The 24378-nt window shown below is 44.6% G+C and overlaps 1 protein-coding gene across 1 annotated transcript in view; it reads left to right on the forward strand.

Annotated features, from left to right (window-relative positions):
- Positions 1–20873, forward strand: part of MAP1B (microtubule associated protein 1B) — a 90033-nt gene extending 69160 nt beyond the window's left edge. Inside the window, exons 3-7 of the mRNA XM_028089639.2 lie at positions 1238–1320; positions 3689–3829; positions 9819–16329; positions 19269–19507; positions 20718–20873. Coding sequence (XP_027945440.1) covers positions 1238–1320; positions 3689–3829; positions 9819–16329; positions 19269–19507; positions 20718–20873 — 7130 coding nt within the window. The remainder of the gene's footprint in view (positions 1–1237; positions 1321–3688; positions 3830–9818; positions 16330–19268; positions 19508–20717) is intronic.
- Positions 20874–24378: the final 3505 nt, after the last annotated feature.

Consider the following 24378-nt stretch of genomic DNA (forward strand, 5'->3'; position numbering starts at 1 on the left):
GTATTTGGGTGGTCTCCTCCTTTTAGCTACTGTAGTAACGCTGCGGAGGACCTTGGCTTACAAGTATCTGGTCAAGTCCCTGCTTTCAATCTACCGAGGATGGAAGTGCTAGGCCATATAGTAATTCTATTTTAGCTTTTTGAAGAACTGGCAGCTATTTTCCTGGAAAGGTCATTCTGTCCTCTGGTATTCCTCTCCTCAGATCCTGTTCCATTTTTGTCTTGTCACCCGTTTCCCTGTACTTCCAAGCAGCAGACACGTTCTTGTCCCCTCTGGTGTGGTGTCTCCTCTCCACGTGTCTGGGAAACAGCCCACTTCTCTCTTCCTCCTGAACTGGCCGAGCTTATCTTGCCCACTCTGGCCCCTCATACACCCAGTCATTTTTCGTCTTAATTGTCCAAGGAAGGGGAGTTTGCGTGGGTCATCCACAGGCCTCAGTCTACTTCATCTGGAGGTGATTTCAGCCACTCAGATGCCCCTAAAACATTTTACTTGAAGGTGTGGGAAATCAGGGATGTGGAGCCAAAGGCCCTGCAGGATTGCAGCCCTCCTTAGACACGTTCCTTCACCCCCACGACACCTTGCTTTTTTTTTCTGCATCAATTTCGCTTGTCTTTACAGGCAATTTGGCCACTCTGTCCGGCGGGAGAGTTGTTCTCCACTCTTCATTTGCTCACAGCTTCTCTACTTTTCTCTGAGCAAGTGAATTAATTAAAAAATACTCCAGCAGACTGTAAGCCCGCCTCAGACAGCCATTCTGGTTGTTGGGTAATTGTTAGCCAGGCTTTCTGGATGTCATTCATTTCACAATCAAGCTCCTAATTAATCTCAGCACCATTCTCAACAGAAGAAAGGCTGATGCGGGGAAACATCCCCGATTACCATGAGAAAGGAAATGTCAAGAGCCCCGTTGAGTTTTCCTGGCATCCGCCCCTCGTCTCACATGAAAACTGCCATTAAGGCGTGCAGAGAGGCAGCCTGGCGAGCAGGCCTGAAAACTCACGCACTGCAAGAGCATGAGGAGCCCCAGACACCCGGACCCCGCTCCGGGAGTAACCTGCAGGCTCTGCACTCTCGTTTCTCAATACCGATTGTGTTTCCCAAGATAGCGTGGAGAACCCCTGTGCTGTGTGCCCATCAGGACAGCGGGAGCTCTGCTGTCCCTGAAGCCAGCGGGCCAGTGCCAGTTGGGAAAAGCTAAAGGTCTCCCTTTTTGTCTGTGTTTTTGTGTCCGCAGGACAAAAGATCCTTCATCATCGAAGTGACGTTTTAGAAACAGTGGTCCTGATCAACCCCTCAGATGAAGCAGTCAGCACTGAGGTAAGCGTCTGGCCCCGCGGTGTCACACAGTGACTGGGAGGGCAGGGGCAGGCCCGGTGGGGCAGAAGAAGGACACGGAGAGAGAAGTTCTGGATCTGGGGACACCTCCTTACCCCGAGTCAGGGGCCGGTTCTCTACCTCAGTGCCACCCCAGACTGCCCCTCCCGGTAAGGACAAAGTGGAAGATGCTACGCAGAACTGTGATTGATATCTTATACAGGCAAAGGGATCTGAAATCTTGGGTATTTATGGAGGGTGTGCTGCTGGGTGGTGTCTGGCTGGGATGTAGCAGGGGAAATAGACTACAAGCCCTTAGGCCAGGACATTTAGGACACAAATTTGGAGAAAAATGGTAGCATAGAGGCAAGCTCCCTTCAGAGCCATTTGGCTTACCCCCTATAATCCCCACTGAAAGGCAGGCTAGCCTGGCGATCAGGAGCATGGCCTTGGGTCCCAGACTCCCTGGATTCTGACGCTTTTTAGCTGGTAGCCTGGGGCAAATTATTTATGGTCTTTTTGTCTCTGTTTCTACCTTTGTGACATGGAGATCACAACAGTGTTTCTAATGTGATTCGAAGTGTCAAATGCTTAAAACAGCACATAGCGTGTAACCACTGAAATATAAATGTTGGTTGTTCTCATTAATATTATTATTACTGTCATTTGAAATTGTTGCCAAAAAAGAATAACTGGGTATTTCAGAGACTTCAGTTAGATAAGAGCTTGGCTGAAGCCAAGAATCCCTGGCCCCCCAGGCAGGAGGAATGGCTGTAGCTCCGTTTTCCTCTTCTTTTATTGCAGGTTAGCACCTTTGAGACTGAGTGCTTCTTGGACATTAATGTTGCCACTGTCCCTGGGGGGCCTTCATTATCTACAACATCTCGGCGCATGCTTTGAGCCTCTTTCTAAAATTGAGATATAATTCACATACCATAAAATCCATCTTTTAAAGTGTGTAATTCATTGGTTTTTAGTATATGCACAAAGTTGTGTGCCTATCATCACTCTCTGTTCCAAAACATGTCCACCACCCCTTAAAAACCCCAAGCTGTTAGCCAATGCTCCCCATTCTTCCTAGTTGCTGGCAACTTCTGATCTACCTTTTGCCTCTCTGGATTTGCCTATTCTGAGTATTTTGGATAATGGAATCATACACTAGGTGGTTTTTGTGTCTGGCTTAGTTCACTCAGCGTGATGTTTTCAAGAGTCATCCACCCTGTAGCATGCATCAGTACTTCATTCCTTTTTTATGACTGAATGCTATTCCATTGTGTGGATGCACCACAGTTTGTTTATCCAGTCGTCAGTTGATGGACACTGGGTCGCTTCCACTTTTTGGCAGTCATTGTGTAGCCTGTTGTGATTCCACTTCCATCTGCCCCAGATCAGCAGGACCTCTTTGACAATCCATGAAGGCACAAGGCTGAGGCAAATGGGGGGCTAGCAGTCTCACTGTGATTACCAGAATCAGGAAGTAAAGACAACTTGAAATGGAAAAGGAAAAATAATTTCCTGAAGGAATCCAGGCTTGCTTGTGGAGCAGAAGGGGCTGGAACAATTATTTCGGTTTATGTGTGTTTCCTTGATTAGAACTCGAGGTTCTTGGGGGCCGTGCATCATGTCCTGTTTACTTTTGTATCCCTCCCTTGGTGTCTAGCATGATGCCTGGCAGTGAATTTGTGAACTAAACTGTGCTCAGAACGAATACCTTGGTGCTTGGAGCAGTGTTTCTGCTGAAGGACAGGCTGGCTTCCTGCCACTTCAAGAACAGAGAGTTCTTTCGTGCAAACCATTTACAATTCTATTTAAAAGATTCCCACTTGGAAAAAAAAAGAAAAAGATTCCCATTTGGGGCAGCCTTTTGTTTCTGTTCAATGTCAGGCACCTTGCTGATCCCACTGGAGATGGCGTTTGGAGCTGAGCGATTACTGGATGGCTTGGAAGGAAAGGGGTCCTGTAAGGGAGGGGCTGACTAGGGACCCTCGTTGGAAACCTGTGCTTCCTGAGGCAGCAGTCAGGGGAGCTGGACTGTACTTGGTGACTCAGCCTGTGAGACATCCTTAAGTCTCACAGACGGTGCGCTGCTAGCAGACACAGCTGTGGAGACTGCTGTGCCAAAGACAAGGGAACTAGGGGGAGAAGGTCAATCACCACTACTGGTTGGGCCGTCGCGAACATGGAAGATGGCATTCATGGGCCAGTTGACCAGATGACCACAGTTGTTGGCTTTGTCCACCTCCCCGGGGGAAATGAATGAGTTTGGTTGGTGATGGGTGTCAAGCCCTATCAGGGCCAGCCCTGTCCTGCGAGTGGGATGGCGGGCAGTGTTGCACGTGGCTCATGTCCTGCTCCCTGTGCTTTGTTTCAGGTGCGCTTGATGATCACAGATGCTGCCCGACACAAGCTGCTCGTGCTGACCGGGCAATGCTTTGAAAATACCGGAGAGCTCATTCTCCAGTCCGGCTCTTTCTCCTTCCAGAACTTCATAGAGATTTTCACCGATCAAGAGGTGGGCTCCTGTCTGGAAATAGCTAAGCTTTACAGCTGCTGGGTTATGGTTGTAGCCTGAGGCTCCACTTTGAAAGCATAGGATGGGGCTAGGAGAAGGGGAGGGAATGTCATACCTCCTCTGAAATAAGCAAAACTGCACGATCCAACATACTGTAGTTCTACGACTCATCACCAGAAGAATTCGGGGCACCCATCTATAATGAACTTGAACCATTCTTAATGTGCCAGAGATGGAGGTGGAGGGGGATTGGAACAGTCAGTATTTTAGAGATGGCAAAAATAATGGAGAAACTTGAAATGACAGAGCCCAGAAGAAAACCCAGGTGTCCTCTTTTCTGAAAGAGTACTCCAATGATGTCTTGGTCTTTTGGTAGGATTGAACTGCCCTGCTCTCTTTCAGTATTTGTACTTACTTTTCCTGGTCTAATTATTTGATTGCTCTTACTGTTAATGCCTGGTCCTGATGTTTGAACTTGGGCTGCTTGAACAGCCCAACAAAGAGAAGGCTCAAGAAAGAGCGGCAGGTAGGAAAATGGAGCACATCCATGCCCCCCAGAAAAAGATGGTTAAAGTAGCTGGATTGAACTTGGGTCATTACTATTTCTAATGAACATGTCTTATTCACTGATGATACATGTGAGGTGTTGAATATTATATGACATTAGTGGTATTTGGTAATATCAGATTGAAGAGTCTAATTTGGTTATTTCTGCTTGAGAATCTATCCTGGCTGAGAAAATTCCCTTTCCAAAACAACATGCCTCTTTCATTTTGTTTATTTGTTTAGTAGTTAGACTATTCAGGGCTATCAGCTTGGCGGGTTGGGGCCTGCCCACGGCAGATCACAGGTTTCTACATGGAGGGGTTGAGGGATGTGTGCATAGGAGGAGTCTCCATGTCCATTTGAAGCCCTGAGAACTTACTGAGTTGGTGGCCTCTCAGCCTCCCGAGTGGCAAAGGGCCATCTGTCTTTCTGCATTTAAGCTTCCTTAGCCCTGGGCTTCACAGAGAGGTCTCTGTACCTGTCATCGCTGGCAAGAGCTGTAAATAAACCTCCCAGCTTTTTTTGGCTTGCGTGGAGGCTTTGCGAAAACTCTGGCTAGGTGACTTAACAGTGTTTCACTCTCCACCCACTGGGGGGAATAAAAAACAGGGAAAAGAAACATTTCACTTAGCGTTTAAAGCCCCCACTTTTAGAAGGTGTGATGTCAGCTGGGTCCTGAGGCAGATAGCCCTGGCTTCCCACAGCAGGAAGGGGCCCCAGGGTGCACTCACAGCGGGTACCATCTTTACCACTTCAAAACGAATGAAGGCTTTTGTCCCTCTTTCTCCAGAGTTTGTCATCTGCCTACCTCCAAGGCTACTCGAGTTCAGCCTGCATGATTGGAAATCACTGGACTAGACCAATGGTCACCAGCCTTTTAGAGCCATGATTGCCTACTGTGGTCTTGGAAAAAGGGTTTGAATACAGAATGACTCAGTAACAAAAGGACCTTAAAGGTCATTGGTGTTTAGTTTTGTTCCTTTTATCCAGTCCTTGATATATCCTAGACACTCCAGGGAAACCAGAAACACCATTTAGGAAAGACAAAATGATGCATTTTTTTAAATAAAAATAGATAAAAATAAGTGGACTGAAAAGTACAATTACCAACACATTTTGAGCTTTAGATTGTGGGAGTCTTAGTCATTGGAGGTCAACTACATAACCAGAACTTAACAGATAGAAGAGTCATCTGGCTAACCCATTACTTCCTGAAATCTGAGGATGGTGAAATCACATCTCCTGGGACAGTTTTCAGTCTCTCTGTTAGAAAGTTTGTCCTTCTTTGTCTCATTGTATCTTTAAGGAAGGAATGTGCTCCCTTTCTCACTTGGTATCTCAGACACCCTTCACCAACACTGCCAGTTGTGTTTTTCCTTCAGATTATTTTCAGTTCTGCACACTGTTCTTCATAAAAGAAGATAGTAAAAGTTCCTTATGTTCTCTGGTCACTTTCCTTTAAACCTGTTGGCAGGAAAGGGATGACATGGGTATGGCAGAAAGTGAGAAGCTGTCTTCGTCATGTTTTAGTGCTTCGGTGTTATCAGACAATTAGATACATGAGTCAAGGGCTCAAGGAACCAAGAGCTGGGCTGGAAACATGTGGAAGCCGATGAAGTGATCTAGAGAGAGAAGTGTATTGAAGAGCAAGGGGCTCAGGTCTAGCATTTAGAGGTTATGGCCAAGGAGAAGGAGCCAGCAATTTCAGTTTGTCTGTTTGGTTTTGGTCTAGTTTCTTTAAAATGTCATGGCTCATATGGGATACCATACTCCAGGAGTCACTAACCAGGTTAGGACTTCTAACCTGACTTCTGTAGTTTTTAATACAATCTTCTATAAAGAAAGTCTAAAAGTAACTTTTAACCATCAACATCCATAATTAAGTGTCAGTGGAGAGGGGATGCAGGCTTTGAGGAGTGCTATAATTTACAAAAATTGGGGGTTCCCTTTAAGAAAAAGAAAATAAAATTATCAGTACACAGTTAAGTACAGGGCTCAGGGAGGGGACCATGCCAGTGAGGAGCCTTGAAGTTTGAGCTTCTTTAGCTTTATGATAAATCCATTTGCCCATCAACTAAAATCCCTGAGTCTTTTCCATGAATATTGTTGTTAAGCCACATCTCCCAATCCTTTGCTTTATCCCACTGGTTTATTGGACCTTACATTTATCCCTTTAGTATGCCATCCTGTTAAGAGTTGATTTAGCCATCATCATCCCAATGTCAAGAGCTTTCGTGAATATTTTAATTCTGCCATCCCACGTTTTGCTCTGCCTCCCATTTTCATGCCACCAACAGATTTGATAAGCATTTCTTTGCCATTTTTATCCAAGTCAGTGCTCCACAGGACATAAATGGGCCCTGAGGCATCCCATCACAGACCTCCATCCAGGATGATACTAAGCAACAGGATTTATATGACTGGCTATGAATCCACCTCATTCTGCTATCACACTGTTCAGAGATCTTATTAAACGTCTTGCTAAAACCCAGAGATACACTGTCCACTGTATTTCTGCATCAGTCAAGCAACTAACCTAATCAAAAAAGGAAATCTAGTTAGAGCAAGCTGTGGTTTAGAAAGTCAAATCTTATTTCATTATCTGCAGTAAAGTCATTATTTCCCATATTTTCCTTCCTCTTCCAGTATGCCTGCATTTAATTAGAATTTTAACATTTTTAACAAAAAAGACTATCTTTGCCCCAAGCAATATTTCTTCCAGTCGTGTCTCTCATCTGTATTCTTAAGAACAAGGGAAGGGTAGCAATCAGTGTGCTTGAGAAGTATTTGCAGGCTCATGGTCACTTCCAAAGCAGCCACTCCAGGAGGACAGTACATATCGAATTGGCCAAGTTTAATGAACATTTCTGGAGCTGATGATGTATTAGGGAAACACATAATGATACAGAGATACAGAGGGTGTGTTTCCTCCTATTCAGGAACTTTTACTACAATGGTTTATACTAAGTACCATTTACTATGAGGATAATTTCCAAACTCTTTTAGAGGAAGACTGTTTCCAAGTCTGAGATGTACGCACAAGTTTCCTTGCCACTGCCAATGTGGCTGGCTCCTCCCCATTGCTCTCACCTGTGCGTTGCATAAGCACAGACTGAGTAGGTGCTCTTCAGACTTGGTCTTTGGCCTGAGGCACTCACTCTAGCGTGTGTGTTGGTGCGCAGGTCTGGAAGCTGGCCCCGGGGAACTGAGGGGTTGGGGATGCAGGGGCTTTTTTTCCCACTGTGTCGCTCCAGGACTGTGGCAGCCATGCCTCCTGTTCCCTCTGTCCTTCGTGAAGGCCTCTCTGCAGCTCTGCTCTCTGCGTTCCTGCCTCATCGTGCTCAGTATGCTGTGGCTTCTGCAGAGACCAGATTTTCCCTTTCTGAAAGAAACCTCTGCGGTGCTGACCTTCTTCTCCGCTTTCCCTTGTACTCCATAGTTTTCTATTCACTGGGCTCTCTGCTGGTTTTCAATACCCTGGACTTCCTCAAAATTCTGTGCAAACTAGCTTTCTTTTGGGGTCACATTTCCTTTATTTCATAGGAACCTCCCAGCTGGAAGTGACAAGATGCAAAGTAGGGAGGTATTTCTGAAATTCTTCTTCTTCTTTTTTTTTAACCTTCTCCTTGAACTTGATGATTCAATCCCCTCTACACACAGCTGGCTCATACCCTTAGCTGCCACAGCCCTCAGGGTGGAATTTTAAAAATTGAAATGAACTAAACTTAATTTTGAAATTTCACTTATATTAAAGACTCAGCATTTTGCGTTTTCCTAGATTTCTCCTCTAAAATGTATTATAAAGCATGAAGAGTGTGTATGTACTTGGTGTGAAAATGAGGATGGAGAGAGCCCTAATTGTGCTACAGTAATGGTGATGAGGGCCTATGCTAATTGTTGGACAACAGACCCTATTTGGTGCTCATGTTTGCTTTGGTCAGCAGACAATTTGAGCAGAGGCTGCCCCCGATGTGCTTTTTCAGTTTTCTTACCTTCTAAAATGGTTGATTCTTCTCCTTTTCATAGGAAATTGTTAAGTCTGAGGAAAACGGCAAAGTCAAAGACTTATTATTTTGCTATTTTGTGACCCTTTACACAAAATGTAGGATAAGTACACTTACCAAAACAAAAGTGGAGATGTTACTACAATCTAATGTAGGAAAATCCATCTATACATTACCCATCTACACCACACACACCAGTTACCTCGGAATGTCAGTGTCTAGGAGGTTGGTGTGAGACAGAGGAAACCATTCTAATACTGGAAGGTGAGAGTTCATCCCTAGGCTCAGGGATGCCTAGGCCAAGTGAAGTCTTTGCTTTCCCTTTCATCATTAACCATCAAAGACACAGAGCTCTTTCCCCTTGAAACTCTGGGCTGATTTATGAGCTTTGCTGCAACTGATAGAAGACTGGAGTTGATGACACGATTCTCCCTCACTGCTTACTAAGCCGGCCATGAAACATATGGCCATAATATGGAGTGAGAAAGAAAACAGCACTTTCATTAAACACTGGTCTCTGTTTTGGTCACGATTTGCTCTTCTGCATTCCCATCCTATGCACTGAAAAAGTTTGGAGCCAAATTTGATCTTAGCCACTCACACCCAGGTTGCCATGAGAAAAGCAGGAGTTATGAGAAAATAGAATGTCTCACCTTGGATTTAAACATGAGCCAATGGGGGACAAATCTGGCCACTTGCTCATATAATTAATTATCCATTTGCTTTAATCATCATGACTTTAATCAGAGTATTTGTATTTGCAGAGAATCCACTGGATGAGCCACTCATGTTTTAAAGATACCGGAACCAGTAATTTTTTGTAGTGATATACAATCTAGGACTTCCTGTCTCCAAGGGAAAGAAAAACACATCAAACTTTTTTCTTTGGTATTAACCAAATTCTAAAAGTAGTCAACAACTGGAGCACTAAATCTAAACTCCTTTAGTGTGTCAGGCCTTTTTGCCAAGCTCAGTGGAGTAAAGGAAAACATTTTATGTAAGTGGTGAAATGACTCACATAGGCTTCCTCTGTGATTGTGTAAAGGGCATTCATGCACAGCAGGCACCCAGGGGTGATATCCAAAGTGCTTCATAACTACTGTGGCACAGGCACTCATCATTCAGATGGTCACCGGGCCTAGAACCGGAGTAGAGGTCTGGAGGTCCCCTGCTGGGCAAGAACAAAGGCTGGAGGGGTCCGAGAGGAGGTGCTCATGGTGGGGAGGGGTGGCTGAGGTAGAACGGAGTAGTAGGAGGGGTCGGGACAGAGGCTGTTCACCCACCAGAATGGAAATATTTCTGCCTTTACCCAACTAGCATCTCTGAAATCAGCCCTTTGTGCACCCAATGATCCTGTAATGCATGGAGATGATGGATCAGTGATGACAGTCACTTAAACCTTTTCTTTCTTCCTTTATTATTATTTTTTTAACTCCTAGATTGGGGAATTACTGAGTACCACCCATCCTGCCAACAAAGCCAGCTTAACCCTGTTCTGTCCTGAAGAAGGGGACTGGAAGAACTCCAATCTCGACAGACACAATCTCCAAGACTTCATCAATATTAAACTCAACTCAGCTTCTATATTGCCAGAAATGGAAGGACTTTCCGAGTTTACCGAGTATCTCTCAGAATCAGTGGAAGTCCCATCTCCCTTTGATATCTTAGAACCTCCCACATCGGGCGGATTCCTAAAGCTCTCCAAGCCTTGTTGTTACATTTTTCCAGGAGGGAGGGGCGATTCTGCATTGTTTGCCGTGAATGGATTCAATATGCTCATCAACGGAGGATCAGAAAGGAAATCCTGCTTCTGGAAGCTCATCCGACACTTGGACCGAGTGGACTCCATCCTACTCACCCACATTGGGGATGACAATTTGCCGGGAATAAACAGCATGCTACAGCGGAAAATTGCAGAGCTCGAGGAAGAACAGTCCCAGGGCTCCACCACAAATAGTGACTGGATGAAAAACCTCATCTCCCCTGACTTAGGAGTTGTATTTCTCAATGTCCCTGAAAATCTGAAAAATCCAGAGCCAAACATCAAGATGAAGAGAAGCATAGAAGAAGCTTGTTTCACTCTCCAGTACCTAAATAAATTGTCCATGAAGCCAGAACCTCTTTTCAGAAGTGTAGGCAATACCATTGATCCTGTCATTCTTTTCCAAAAAATGGGAGTTGGTAAACTTGAGATGTATGTCCTTAACCCAGTCAAGAGCAGCAAGGAAATGCAGTATTTCATGCAGCAGTGGACTGGCACCAACAAAGACAAGGCTGAACTAATCCTGCCTAACGGTCAAGAAATAGATATCCCAATTTCCTACTTAACTTCAGTCTCCTCTTTGATCGTGTGGCATCCAGCAAACCCTGCAGAGAAAATCATCCGGGTCCTGTTTCCTGGCAATAGCACCCAATACAATATCCTGGAAGGACTGGAAAAGCTCAAACATTTAGACTTTCTGAAACAGCCGCTGGCCACCCAGAAGGACCTAACTGGCCAGGGGGTGACTCCAGCTGTGAAACAAGTAAAACTGAAACAGAGAGCCGATAGCCGAGAAAGTCTGAAGCCAGCCGCAAAGCCACTTCCTAGCAAATCTGTCCGAAAGGAGTCTAAGGAAGAGACCCCCGATGTTGCAAAAGCTAATCATGTGGAAAAGGCACCCAAAGTTGAAAGCAAAGAAAAGGTGACAGTGAAAAAAGACAAGCCCGTAAAAACAGAGACCAAACCTCTAGTGACCGAAAAGGAGGTCCCCAGCAAAGAAGAGCTGACTCCCGTGAAAGCCGAGGTGGCTGAAAAGCCTGCCACAGATGTCAAACCCAAAGTTGCCAAGGAGAAGACAGTGAAAAAGGAAACAAAGGCAAAATCTGAAGAGAAGAAAGAGGAGAAGGAGAAGCCAAAGAAAGAAGTGGCTAAAAAGGAGGACAAAACACCTGTCAAGAAGGAAGAAAAACCCAAAAAGGAAGAGGTGAAAAAGGAAGTGAAAAAAGAAATCAAGAAAGAAGAGAAAAAAGAACCCAAGAAAGAGGTTAAGAAAGAAACCCCACTAAAGGAAGCCAAGAAGGAGGTGAAGAAGGAAGAGAAGAAGGAAATTAAAAAGGAAGAAAAGGAACCCAAAAAAGAAATTAAGAAACTTCCTAAAGACACAAAGAAATCATCTACTCCTCTATCTGAAGCCAAAAAACCAGCTGCATTAAAACCAAAAGTACCCAAGAAGGAAGAGGCAGTTAAAAAAGATTCTGTTGCTGCTGGGAAGCCAAAGGAGAAGGGGAAGATTAAAGTCGTTAAGAAGGAAGGCAAGACACCGGAGGCTGCGGCCGCAGCCATTGGCTCTGTGGCCGCGGCCGCGGCTGTGATGGCCGCAGCTGGAATAGCAAGCGCCGGCCCTGCCAAAGAACTCGAGGCCGAGAGGTCCCTTATGTCATCCCCTGAGGATCTGACCAAGGACTTTGAAGAGTTAAAAGCCGAAGAGGTCGATGTGGCAAAAGACATGAAGCCTCAGCTGGAGCTGATCGAAGATGAGGAGAAACTGAAGGAAACAGAACCAGTCGAAGCCTATGTCATCCAGAAAGAGACAGAAGTCATCAAAGGTCCTGCTGAGTCTCCTGATGAGGGAATCACCACCACTGAAGGGGAGGGCGAATGTGAACAAACGCCCGAGGAGCTGGAGCCAGTCGAGAAGCAGGGAGTGGATGACATTGAAAAATATGAAGACGAAGGAGCCGGTTTTGAAGAATCCTCAGAGACTGGAGACTATGAGGAGAAGGCAGAAACTGAGGAGGCCGAGGAGCCGGAAGAGGACGTTGAAGAAAATGTGTGTGTGAGCACCTCCAAGCACAGCCTCGTGGAGGAAGAGGAAAGTGCCAAGGCTGAGGCAGATGTGCATATCAAGGAGAAGAGGGGGTCTCTGGCCAGTGGAGATGACAGAGCAGAAGAAGACATGGATGAGGCAGTGGAGAAAGGAGAAGCTGAACTATCTGAGGAGGAGGGTGATGAAGAGGACAGAGCCGAGGATGCCAGAGAGGAAGAATATGAGCCCGAAAAAGCTGAAGCTGAAGATTACGTGATGGCCGTGGTTGACAAGGCTGCGGAGGCTAGCGGTGTCGAGGATCAGTATGGATTCCTTACCACAGCCATCAAGCAACCAGGAGCCCAGTCTCCTGCCCGAGAACCTGCATCTTCAATTCATGATGAGACTTTACCTGGAGGCTCAGAGAGTGAGGCCACCGCTTCTGATGAGGAGAATCGAGAAGACCAGCCTGAAGAATTCACTGCCACCTCTGGCTACACTCAGTCTACCATTGAGATATCCAGCGAGCCCACCCCAATGGATGAGATGTCTACTCCTCGCGATGTGATGAGTGATGAGATCAACAATGAAGAGACAGAGTCCCCATCTCAAGAATTTGTAAACATCACCAAATACGAGTCTACACTGTATTCGCAGGAATACTGCAAACCTGCTGTTACGTCACTCAATGGATTATCTGATGGATCAAAAACAGATGCCACAGATGGGAAGGACTACAATGCGTCAGCCTCCACCATCTCACCACCGTCATCCATGGAGGAAGACAAATTTAGCAAATCTGCTCTGCGTGATGCTTACTGCTCCGAAGAGAAAGACCTGAAAGCCAGTGCCACACTGACGATCAAAGACACCATCTCAGCAGTTTCTGATGAAAAACTTAGTCCACCCAAGAGCCCATCCCTGAGCCCATCTCCTCCATCACCCATAGAAAAGACCCCCCTGGGTGAACGCAGTGTGAACTTTTCTCTGACGCCCAATGAGATTCAAGTCTCAGCAGAGGCAGAAGCAGCCCCAGTGTCTCCTGAGGTGACCCAAGAAGTAGTTGAAGAACGTTGTGCTAGTCCTGAGGATAAGACCCTGGAAGTCGTGTCTCCATCTCAGTCTGTAACTGGCAGCGCTGGCCACACACCTTACTACCAGTCTCCCACTGAAGAGAAATCTAGTCACCTCCCCACAGAAGTAATTGAAAAACCACCAGCAGTTCCCGTGAGTTTTGAATTCAGTGATGCCAAAGATGAGAATGAAAGGGCTTCCATAAGCCCCATGGATGAACCTGTGCCTGACTCGGAATCTCCTATTGAAAAAGTTTTGTCTCCTTTACGGAGCCCTCCCCTAATTGGATCCGAGTCTGCATATGAAGGTTTTCTAAGTGCTGACGACAAGGCTGCTGATAGAGGTGCTGAAAGCCCCTTTGAAGGAAAGAATGGAAGACACGGCTTTCCAGATGAAATAAGTCCAGTTTCTGACATAACTTCTGCTGGTCTTTTCCAAGACAAAGAGGAAGGGAAGAGCACAGACTTTATACCAATAAAGGAAGACTTTGGTCAAGAAAAGAAAACTGACGATGTCGAAGCCATGAGTTCTCAATCTGGACTGGCTTTAGATGAGAGGAAGTTAGGAGGAGATGTTTCTCCTACACAAATAGATGTCAGTCAGTTTGGATCTTTTAAGGAAGACACTAAGATGTCCATTTCTGAAGGCACTGTCTCAGACAAGTCGGCTACTCCTGTTGATGAGGGTGTAGCAGAAGACACATACTCTCATATGGAGGGTGTGGCCTCAGTATCCACAGCTTCCGTGGCTACAAGCTCATTTCCAGAGCCAACAACAGATGACGTGTCTCCTTCTCTGCACGCCGAAGTTGGCTCCCCACATTCCACAGAAGTAGATGATTCCCTTTCAGTGTCTGTTGTGCAAACGCCTACTACTTTCCAGGAAACAGAAATGTCTCCATCTAAAGAAGAATGTCCAAGACCAATGTCAATTTCTCCACCAGATTTCTCCCCTAAAACAGCCAAATCCAGGACACCAGTCCAAGATCATAGATCAGAACAGTCCTCAATGTCTATTGAATTTGGCCAAGAATCCCCTGAGCATTCCCTTGCTATGGACTTTAGTCGACAGTCTCCAGATCACCCTACGGTGGGTGCAAGTATGCTTCACATCACTGAAAATGGGCCCACTGAAGTGGATTACAGTCCTTCTGACATGCAGGACTCTAGTTTATCACATAAGATACCACCAATGGAGGAGCCGTCCTACACCCAAGATAATGATCTTTCTGAGCTCATCTCAGTGTCTCAGGTTGAGGCCTCCCCATCCACCTCTTCAGCACATACTCCCTCTCAGATAGCGTCTCCTCTCCAAGAAGACACCCTATCTGACGTCGTTCCTCCCAGAGATATATCCTTATATGCCTCACTCACCTCAGAAAAAGTGCAAAGTCTAGAAGGAGAGAAGCTCTCACCAAAATCTGATATTTCTCCACTCACCCCAAGAGAGTCCTCTCCTTTATATTCACCTAGCTTTTCAGATTCTACCTCGGCCGTCAAAGAGGACATAGCAGTTTGCCACGCTTCCTCCCCTCCATCGATGGATGCAGCACCTGCAGAGCCCTATGGCTTCCGTGCCTCGATGTTATTTGATACGATGCAACACCAGCTGGCCTTGAACAGAGATTTGATCTCATCTGGTGTGGAGAAGGACAGTGGAGGGAAGACGCCTGGTGACTTCAGCTATGCTTATCAAAAGCCTGAGAAAACAACCATGTCCCCAGATGAAGAAGGTTACGACTATGAGTCTTATGAGAAAACCACCCAGCCCCCAGATGTGAGTGGCTATTACTATGAGAAGACAGAGAGAACCACAAAATCCCCGTGTGACAGCAGCTACTCTTATGACACCATTGAGAAAACCACCAAGACCCCTGAAGATGGTGGCTATGCCTATGAAATTGCTGAGAAGACCACCCGGACCCCTGAAGAGGGGGAGTACAGCTACGAGACAAGTGAGAAGACGATGCGGTCCCCTGAAGGGAGCGGTTACAGCTATGAAAAGACTGAGACATCTAGAAGGCTCCTGGATGACATCAGCAATGGCTATGATGACTCTGAAGATGGTGGCCACACACTTGGGGATTCTAGCTACTCTTACAAGACCACTGAGAAAATTGCCAGTTTCCCTGAGTCCGGAAGTTTCTCCTATGAGACATCTACAACAGCTACCCGAGCCCCTGATGCTTCCATGTACTGTTATGAGACGGCAGAGAAAATTACCAGAACCCCCCAAGCATCTATGTATTCCTATGAGACTTCAGACCAGTGCTACGCTGCAGAAAAGAAGTCCCCCTCAGAGGCTCGCCAGGATGTGGACTTATGCCTTGTGTCCTCCTGTGAATACAAGCATCCCAAGACGGAACTTTCGCCCTCCTTCATTAATCCCAATCCTCTCGAGTGGTTTGCCAGCGAAGAGCCAACTGAAGAATCTGAGAAGCCCCTTACCCAAGCGGGGGGAGCCCCGCCACCTCCAGGAGGAAAGCCACAGGGGCGACAATGTGATGAAACCCCTCCCACCTCAGTCAGCGAGTCAGCTCCGTCCCAGACAGATTCTGATGTCCCCCCGGAGACCGAAGAGTGCCCTTCCATCACAGCTGATGCAAATATCGACTCTGAAGATGAATCAGAAACCATCCCCACAGACAAAACCGTCACATACAAACACATGGACCCACCTCCAGCTCCCATGCAGGACCGCAGCCCTTCTCCACGCCACCCTGACGTGTCCATGATGGACCCGGAGGCCTTGGCCATTGAGCAGAACCTGGGCAAAGCTCTGAAGAAAGACCTGAAAGAGAAGACCAAAACCAAAAAGCCAGGTACAAAGACCAAATCATCATCACCTGTCAAAAAGGGTGATGGGAAGTCGAAGCCCTCTGCAGCTTCACCAAAACCAGCGGGCTTGAAAGAATCCTCAGATAAGGTGTCCAGAGTGGCTTCTCCTAAGAAGAAGGAATCTGTGGAAAAAGCAACAAAAACCACTACCACTCCTGAGGTCAAAGCTGCACGTGGGGAAGAGAAAGACAAGGACACCAAGAATGCCGCCAACGCTTCCACATCCAAATCGGTAAAGACGGCAGCTGCAGGTAGGTGGAACGTGCCGGCACCCTGATACAGGTCACAACTGTTCCACTGGGACTGGAGCCTTTGAATGTCCATGTGACTTGGTACTGGGAAGATGAGAGAATACAACAGTCCCTTCCCTTTTACTAGTCTCTTCTGCCGAGAGGTATGGGTGTTAGTCCCGCGTGGCCGCAGGCTTGAGGGTGGTGCAGCACATTGCCCAGAGCAGCTCTGGTTCACCAGCTCTGATCTCCTGGGTTCGCTCCCTTCGGCCACACAGCAACCACAGCCTTGTTCTAAATCTTGAGAACTAGGGATGTGTGTTTCAAGCTCCCCTGGAAGACTGTGTTGGCATTGGCTTCAGTCACACTTGGCCTCAGAATCGAGCTAAGGTGACACAGGCCGGGAGCTCCCAAAGGCTTCGGGAGCACTGGAGTGCCAAGCCAAGCCTAGCGTGACCAGTGTAGGCCCAAGATTTAGATTCAATTCTTTTATGAAAAAATGTTTAAGTAAAATTATAACATTTTTCAAATTTAAAGTTATAACATTTAAAATTAAAAATTAGAAAAATTTTGAATTAAAAAAAATCGCCAGTCTAGAGTGACATGCACATTAAAGGCAGTGCTCTGCTTTCTTATTGGCCAATGAATATCATAATTTCAGTTGACCAGTACCCAGTACAAATTGAGAGAAAAACATCGAAGGCTCTTCTTATCCCCCTCTTTTGCCACGGTCTCACTAACAGAGAGTCAGGATTCTATTCCAAGTTGAAATTCAGTTGGTAGAAGGAGGTATCTCTGACTTCTGATCATTTCTGTTTTGGTCCCAATTCCCTTATTCAATTCCCAAAAACCCAGCAATAACCTGGGTTTTTGATGGAACAGGTCTCTGATCGCCCAGCTTCATTTCTTTGCTTCAAACCAATCATAGGGATTTGCATTAATACATTTTATTTGCTTTAAGTAGTTATTCAGGGATTTCAGACCTGAATTCACAAAGTAATATAAATTGACCCAAACGTGTAAAGCAAAAAGTAATTTAAATAACATTTCCTCGTTTATTAGGGAAAAATCTGGTAGATGAACCTTGGGCCTCTCAAGTTCTGTGCATTTTAGGAAGTATCACTTAGAGCTGCCAAGCTTTACTTTAAGCAGCATGGAGGATCAATTTCAAGCCCGAGTTCTCATCACATTTCCTCTTTGTACATGCATGCAGAAAACAAACTGGATTTGTTCATGCTTAGAACTAATGGAAAACCACCAGAAATTAACCTCTTGGTCTGAAAGAGTTGGCAGCTGGCCTGCACTTAGGAGAAAACATGACATCGTTTCAAACAGATAAAAACCAACTGAAACTCACTACCAAACTTGCCAGATATAGCCACTCTAGCCCACACAATGGGGTTTTTAAAACATTTTTTGTGCGTCGTTTAAAGAGATATTCTTAAGGCCAAGTAATAAATAAAGATGAGTTCATTTGAATTTACTTTGAAGATGCTTTTCCAGTAGATTTCTAAAACAACACAACTGCATTATTGATTTTTGTTTAAAAAACCTGGATTGATTCCTGTCAGTTCTCTCAGTTCGTTTAGTGTTGATGGTAGTGATTTAGCGCACAAGGGAAAATTGTGGACATTTTTAATTGTTAGAACTGTAGTTAATAAACTTACGCTATCAGAATTCTTTGGTACACCTAAGTATGGACATTTTGAGGGCTTTTAGCTCAGATTTATTAAAATGGCTGGTTATTCATTAAAATGAGTCAGTTTACCCAAATATCAGTTTGGCTGATTGTCTTCACTCCCCCACTCCTTCTAAAAGTAAAAGTGGACAATCGAAGGAATTCACTGGTGGTTTAACTCTGGGTTGACAGTCTTTAACTATCCTATGGAGAAAGGGAAGACGATTAAGTATGTAGGATCCAGCTGGTATTTTAAATGACTTTATAGCAGTGGTCTCAAACCAACCGCACATTAGCATTATTTGGGATGCTTTTGAAAGACGGTGGTGCCCAAGCCCTGTCCCAGCCCAGTGAAGCCAGACTCTGGGGTGTGGGGTCTGGGCATCAGTACTAGGCTTGCTAGGTGATGCTAATTATACAGCTAGGCTGAAGGACCACTGCCTTAGAATGCCAGTTCTGTTAATGTTCCAGAAAGTTTAAACCTTCTAGCCAGAACAAGTCAGAAAGCCATCTCATCAGAGAAGGTGCCAGGAAAGTTTGGGGTTAATCTGAATCTTGACTTTGCCTGGGCTTTCTAATTTAGACTGCCAGTGTTTCCCAGTCTGGTATGTCTTGACTGGCGAGAGAAAGCCTAGTCTTGCTGAACCTTCTTGTCAAAGTTTGGTAGCCAGCCTTGCCGAGGGAGACATGTCTCACTTTTCAGAGTACTGTGCTAGGACCGAATATAGTGTTTCATCAGTTTATGAACAACGCTGAGTTCTGGGGGCCTTGGAGATCATAGAAGGTTAAAATCTGAACCATTTACTAAGTCAGATGTTGGGGTATACTATTCAGCTGTGAGCAGAGTTGCTCTCACATGAGATCATAACGTGAATTACTAACATTGCTTAATTGTGGTTTGCCAAATGCAGAGGCTTCCTTTTGACTTTCAAAATCGGTTTCTTAGATCACTTTTCAAATTAGGATGCACACTAGCAGCTCTTTTAGGAGGAGTATTACTCTCTAGTTCCATCCTTTGGGAAGGCCTTGGAACTCTTTCTTTCTAAGGGGTTGTCCACAAAGGAGAATCATCCCATTCTTTGCTTCTCCTGTTGAGATGGTAAACCACCATGTTATGCTTTCTCCAGTTGCCCTTCACAAGAGAGAGAGAGAGAAATGCCCAAATGCTCCCTTTGCATATCCTGCAGGACCTTCTTGGGGATGAGTAGGAAAGGAGTACCGGACCAGTGAGTCTCTTCGCATTTCTGTGACCCTGGCTTTTCTCTTTGTTTGTTTACCGAAGGACCAGGAACCACCAAGCCTCCCAAGCCCTCAGCTGTGCCTCCAGGCCCCCCTGTGTATTTGGACCTGTGCTATATCCCCAATCACAGCAATAGTAAGAATGTTGATGTCGAATTTTTCAAGAGAGTGAGGTCATCCTATTACGTGGTGAGTGGGAATGACCCTGCTGCTGAGGAGCCCAGCCGGGCTGTCCTGGATGCCTTGTTGGAAGGGAAAGCCCAGTGGGGCAGCAACATGCAGGTAAGAGCCCCAGGACAGTGTCTGCACTGCACATGGAGCTATGTCCAGAGGCCGAGGGAGGGAATCGTGTTTAAAGAGGCACCACTGTGATTGTGGATCTGCATAAGGTGCCCCATGGGTCTCTCCCACATGAAATATCCTGAGGACAAAGTGGATTTCACACACGGAAGACAGTCTAGAATATTATTCTTGGTACCACCACTACCACGGTCTGGGAGGAAAGCCACTTTACCATCCTAGGCATAATTCACTTGTCTACAAAACGGGCCCAATATTACTTGACCTTCCCTCTAATATACCAAGAATCAAAATGCTATTTCCATGTGAGGGCTACTCAAATTGTCTTTACTCCTTTGTGTTTCACAAATAGACCAAACCTAGGAATATGGCCATTTAGAAAATCACCTGGCCAGGTGAAATCCCACAGGAGGAGCATTACTGAAAATGGTCCCCAGCAGGACCCTCCCAGCTCACAAACATCACATTGTAACTGGCTATGAACCACCTCTCTTATTTTGGGGTGATCTTTGCTTATCTCAGGTTTACCTGTGGTTTTGCATAGTCACCTAGTAAACTGCGTTTGCATAACAATAAATACAATTATTTGCTAGGTAATCATATTAAATCTCATGAGAAACACCCAGTAGCCTCCTAATGAATATTAGATGGAATTTTTACCATACAAACTAGTACCCACCCAGCCAGCCAGCCAGCCACCCACCCACTCTACCATCCCAGCCACAGACACAAAGATAACAAATCTTTGTTCTCAGGATACAATATTAGCTACACACAATTGAGCGGCAATGATAACTAAAGTTCCTTGGATTAAATACCCAGTATCTTTCATGCAAAATTGCCCAGGTCTGTGAAAGGAAATATAAGCAATCCCACCTTACCTGAAGCCCTTCTTAACACTGAGTATTTGAAAACTCGATGATGAATATAGAGGAACTAACTGACTGGTCATGAGCTGCTTTTGGTTCCAGTCTTTAACTCTCTCAGAAAAACTTAATTTTTTACAGCTCTATTTTGATTTCTGGAAAATGTATTAAATTGGAAAGTCCTTTGTATCTCTTGAGAAAAAATAGAAAATTTTCCTCTTTCCCCTTCTTCTTTTAATGGTCTGATTCATACCTTATTATTGCTTTATTTTTTTAATCAGATTCCTAGCTCTGCCCTTAACCAGCTACTTTCTGTCTCCCTGCAGGTAACCCTGATCCCTACTCATGACTCAGAAGTGATGAGGGAATGGTACCAAGAGACCCACGAGAAACAACAAGACCTCAACATCATGGTTTTAGCAAGCAGCAGCACAGTGGTTATGCAAGATGAATCCTTCCCTGCATGCAAGATTGAACTGTAAAAGCCAAGGCCAGCCACACCACAGGATTTGAACTTTATTTCCAGAAATTCTTCAATTTGAAACCACCTTTTCTAAAAAGTCAATTCGTCTAAATAAGTCACTGAACTGTTACCTGCCAAATGCTATACTGTGTCATGGTGATGCAAGTCACTAATATTTCTTAGTTTTTGCTGATTGCTAAGGGAAGTAACAGTATTCCCACAGTAGGGTTCAAGTTACTGCAAAATTACCTACCCCAGTTCATCTCTGCTGAACATTTGGAAACCATGCACTAGCAAACCCAACTGACTTCTGCTAGGTAGAGGCATTTGTCTTAGAGAGAGAGAGAGAGAGAGAGAGAGAAAGAGAGAGAGAGTGCACGCGCACAATGAGAGAGAACACAGGAGAGAGAGAATGAGAAAGGAAAAGAATGCAAGAGAAGGAGAGGTAATGGTAGAGAGTGCTGGTGAGATACCCAGAGAGAAAGAGACAGAGCAAGGTGGGGTAAGGAGGAGAGAATAACCAGCACTTAGGGGCTGCATTTTCTCAGGCAGTCTGTATTCTGTAGTCTACATAGGCCAAGTTTTCAATTTGTGTCAGTCTGAGTCATCAAAAAGGGTCTTCATTTTCTAAAGCAAGTTAGCTGGAAGGAAACAAAAAGAACAAAACTTGTTATGAGGGCATGTGAGATTTTCACGCCTTAATTAAGCTCCTTCAGTTTGAAGGCTGCACACTGACATGATGTAGTGAGCGCAGACTGGATGAGCGAGTGGTTTGAACCCCATTCCGAACTCTCAGACTCTTCAGACACACGAGTAGATTGATCTAAGGCATGCTCCCAGCATTTGTCCACCCAGTTAGTCCACTCGGAGTCACTTCACCTGCATGCGGAAACACCCAAGTCCATCCCAATTAACAAGCAAATACCAAAGCGGTTGGGAGTACACACGGTAGACAATTTGCCTTAGAAAGTGACTTGAATGTACAAAGATACTTGATGCACTTATTTTTTAATGAGACCGCAAGTTTATAAAACATCCGTGTAGGATTATAGATACTCCAGTTAAAGGAGCAAGTGTGTGCGCGTGTGGGAGGGGGTCCTAGAAGCTGATCTGATTGGTGCAGCGGTTTGATGCTGAGTCATGCGTGTTGAATACCACCTCAGTGCACCTGTGGCCCCTCAGCCGAACAAGTTGAGCCGATCATAAGCTTCTCTACTACTGCAAGTTCCAAGATCGAAATGGCTTCTATGATCAGAACTGGGAACACAGTGAATCTTATGGTGGAAGAGGTTCTCGGCAAGTGTACAGTATTTACCTTCCTTTGTCTTACGTTGGCTTTTTTTCTTTTTTCTTTTTAAATTTTCCATTACTTTCAGCATAATTATGGGAACAAGTGTACAGAAGAGTTTTTTTGTTTTTGTTTTTAGATATGTGAGAATTTTTCATAGATGAACTTTTTAACAAATGTTTTCATTTACAGGAAAATGCAAAGAAAATTTCAAGTGACAGTCTTTTTTTTTTTTTAAGTCTTTCATAAGACAAAATAATGTTTCTTGAAGTTCTGGTGAGATTGAAGTCTGATGTTGCAGTAATAATATTTATTAAAACCCATAACTACCAGGAATAGATGATACCTCCCACCCCTTGATTCCCCTAACATACAAATCTGAGTATGTGTTATTTGAGAGTGGGGCAGAATGGCACGGTAGGCTACTTTCCCAGGCCTTTGCAAGTGTATCACCCTGTGGTATTCTACATCCTTCTTTCAAGACCTTTAACCATGAGGTAAAAGAGCCAAGACAAGTTCAAAGAACCCTAGCAAAAATTTGCTTTGGGATTTTCTTTTCTGGAAAAAAAGGTAAAAGAAATAATTCATTGAGAGCAAATGAATTCCCATCTTCGACGATTCATCCATGTAGAGTTCAGAGATCATTTCCATCATTGTTGTCATTGAACTATGAACCTGGAAGCCAGATCATGATTAAAACTGACGTCAAGTTTCAAGTTGCAGACCAATGCACCCAGTGTTCAAATGTGGCAAACTTCTCAGTGACAACTGTGCTGTGCTCTGTCACGTTGTGTTTCCTGCAGACTCTTAAGATCTACGGAGTAGTGAACAATGACCTCATTTTATTTTATATGTTAGTTATTTATTTCAAAATTAACATTTTAGTTGATTTTTGTCTGGTAAGTGTATGTTTTGCACTGCTAACTATGAGGGTTTAAACAATGCTTCTTCAGGGTCCCTTCACGGAGGACCTATGCAGTCTACTTAATGCTGTGAATTACATTTTTCAAATGTTTTAATTTTTTAAAAAATTATTCTATTTTTTTTAGGCTTCTCTAGAAATGCTTTTATTTATTACCCCATTTCTTTAGAGTCCTTAAGAATGACACATTGCTAAAGGGTACAAAGAATTCACACAAAGTGGAAAACACATTGTGACAAAAATGGGTTCTATTGAGTATGAACTTACCTACTTCCAACTTATTTTATGAGACCACCCAAGATACTCATGATAACTGTTTACCGGTTGGTTGAGTTGGTTAGGTCCGTGTAATACATGGGAAGGGAAACTGATTTCCAGCCTTCTTGCCAAATCCAGACTCTGCTTGATTTTTCTTCGATAGAAGATGGAATTATTTTCCAGTTTCCCCAAATTAAATTTATTTAATGTGTGCATTATTTTGCGTTTTAAAAAAATACCAACGTTTTGGAGAATTATAGCCAGTCTTCAGTTACAGCCATTCTACCCTACTCCTTTTTTGCTTTTTCTTTGCTACGGGATTTAGTGGGAAAATACACAAAAGCTGTCCGTGGTCAGCTGGCTCTTCTTCCTACGCAACGTATCGGTACCTTTTTCCACCCATCGTTCTCAGTGATGACCGCAGGGCTTGAGTACACCAGGAAGGTCACGTTTGCGTTGCAGGTTGCTCCTGTCCTTCCAGACACCTCTCCTACCCGCGTGACTAACCTAATTCTGCTAGTGCCGTAAGTACACCGTTAGTTTAGTAACAGCCGTCACAATGTACCATGTACATTCACGGTGAGGGCTAGCGGCTGACACAGACTTCTAGGAGCTTTATTCGTACTGATTACTTAATCCAATTGTACAGATTGAATATTTGAGTGAAAGGAATTTACACTGTTTAAATGACGAGACTCCATCGAGAGGGCACTCATGATCACGAACTTTTGGTAGTATTCTTAAGCAAAATTCTACAGAGACTAAATGTTAAGAGATGATCCTCCACTTTCAATTTTAACGAATTCTATCCCCTTTCTCAAAACCCAACCCCCATGCATGCTTTCTCAGTCTTGTGGTGGGACTGGATACAATGACCCCTTCCCCCCAACACCATTTTCCATGGAGTTCAAAAAAAAAAAATTTTTTTTTTTTAAACCTTACATATCCTAGTGAATGGTTTCCCCAGTGTATATGAATGTTTTAAGTGTCTCCAATAGCTTATGCAGTTTAGGAGCTTCTCAATACTCATTTAATAAGATTCAATCATTTGCTAAT

This window comes from Eumetopias jubatus, unplaced genomic scaffold (assembly GCF_037043125.1).
Source record: "Eumetopias jubatus isolate StellerSeaLion01/CBP00866 unplaced genomic scaffold, mEumJub1_p1.0 scaffold_5, whole genome shotgun sequence".
Lineage (NCBI taxonomy): Eukaryota > Metazoa > Chordata > Mammalia > Carnivora > Otariidae > Eumetopias > Eumetopias jubatus.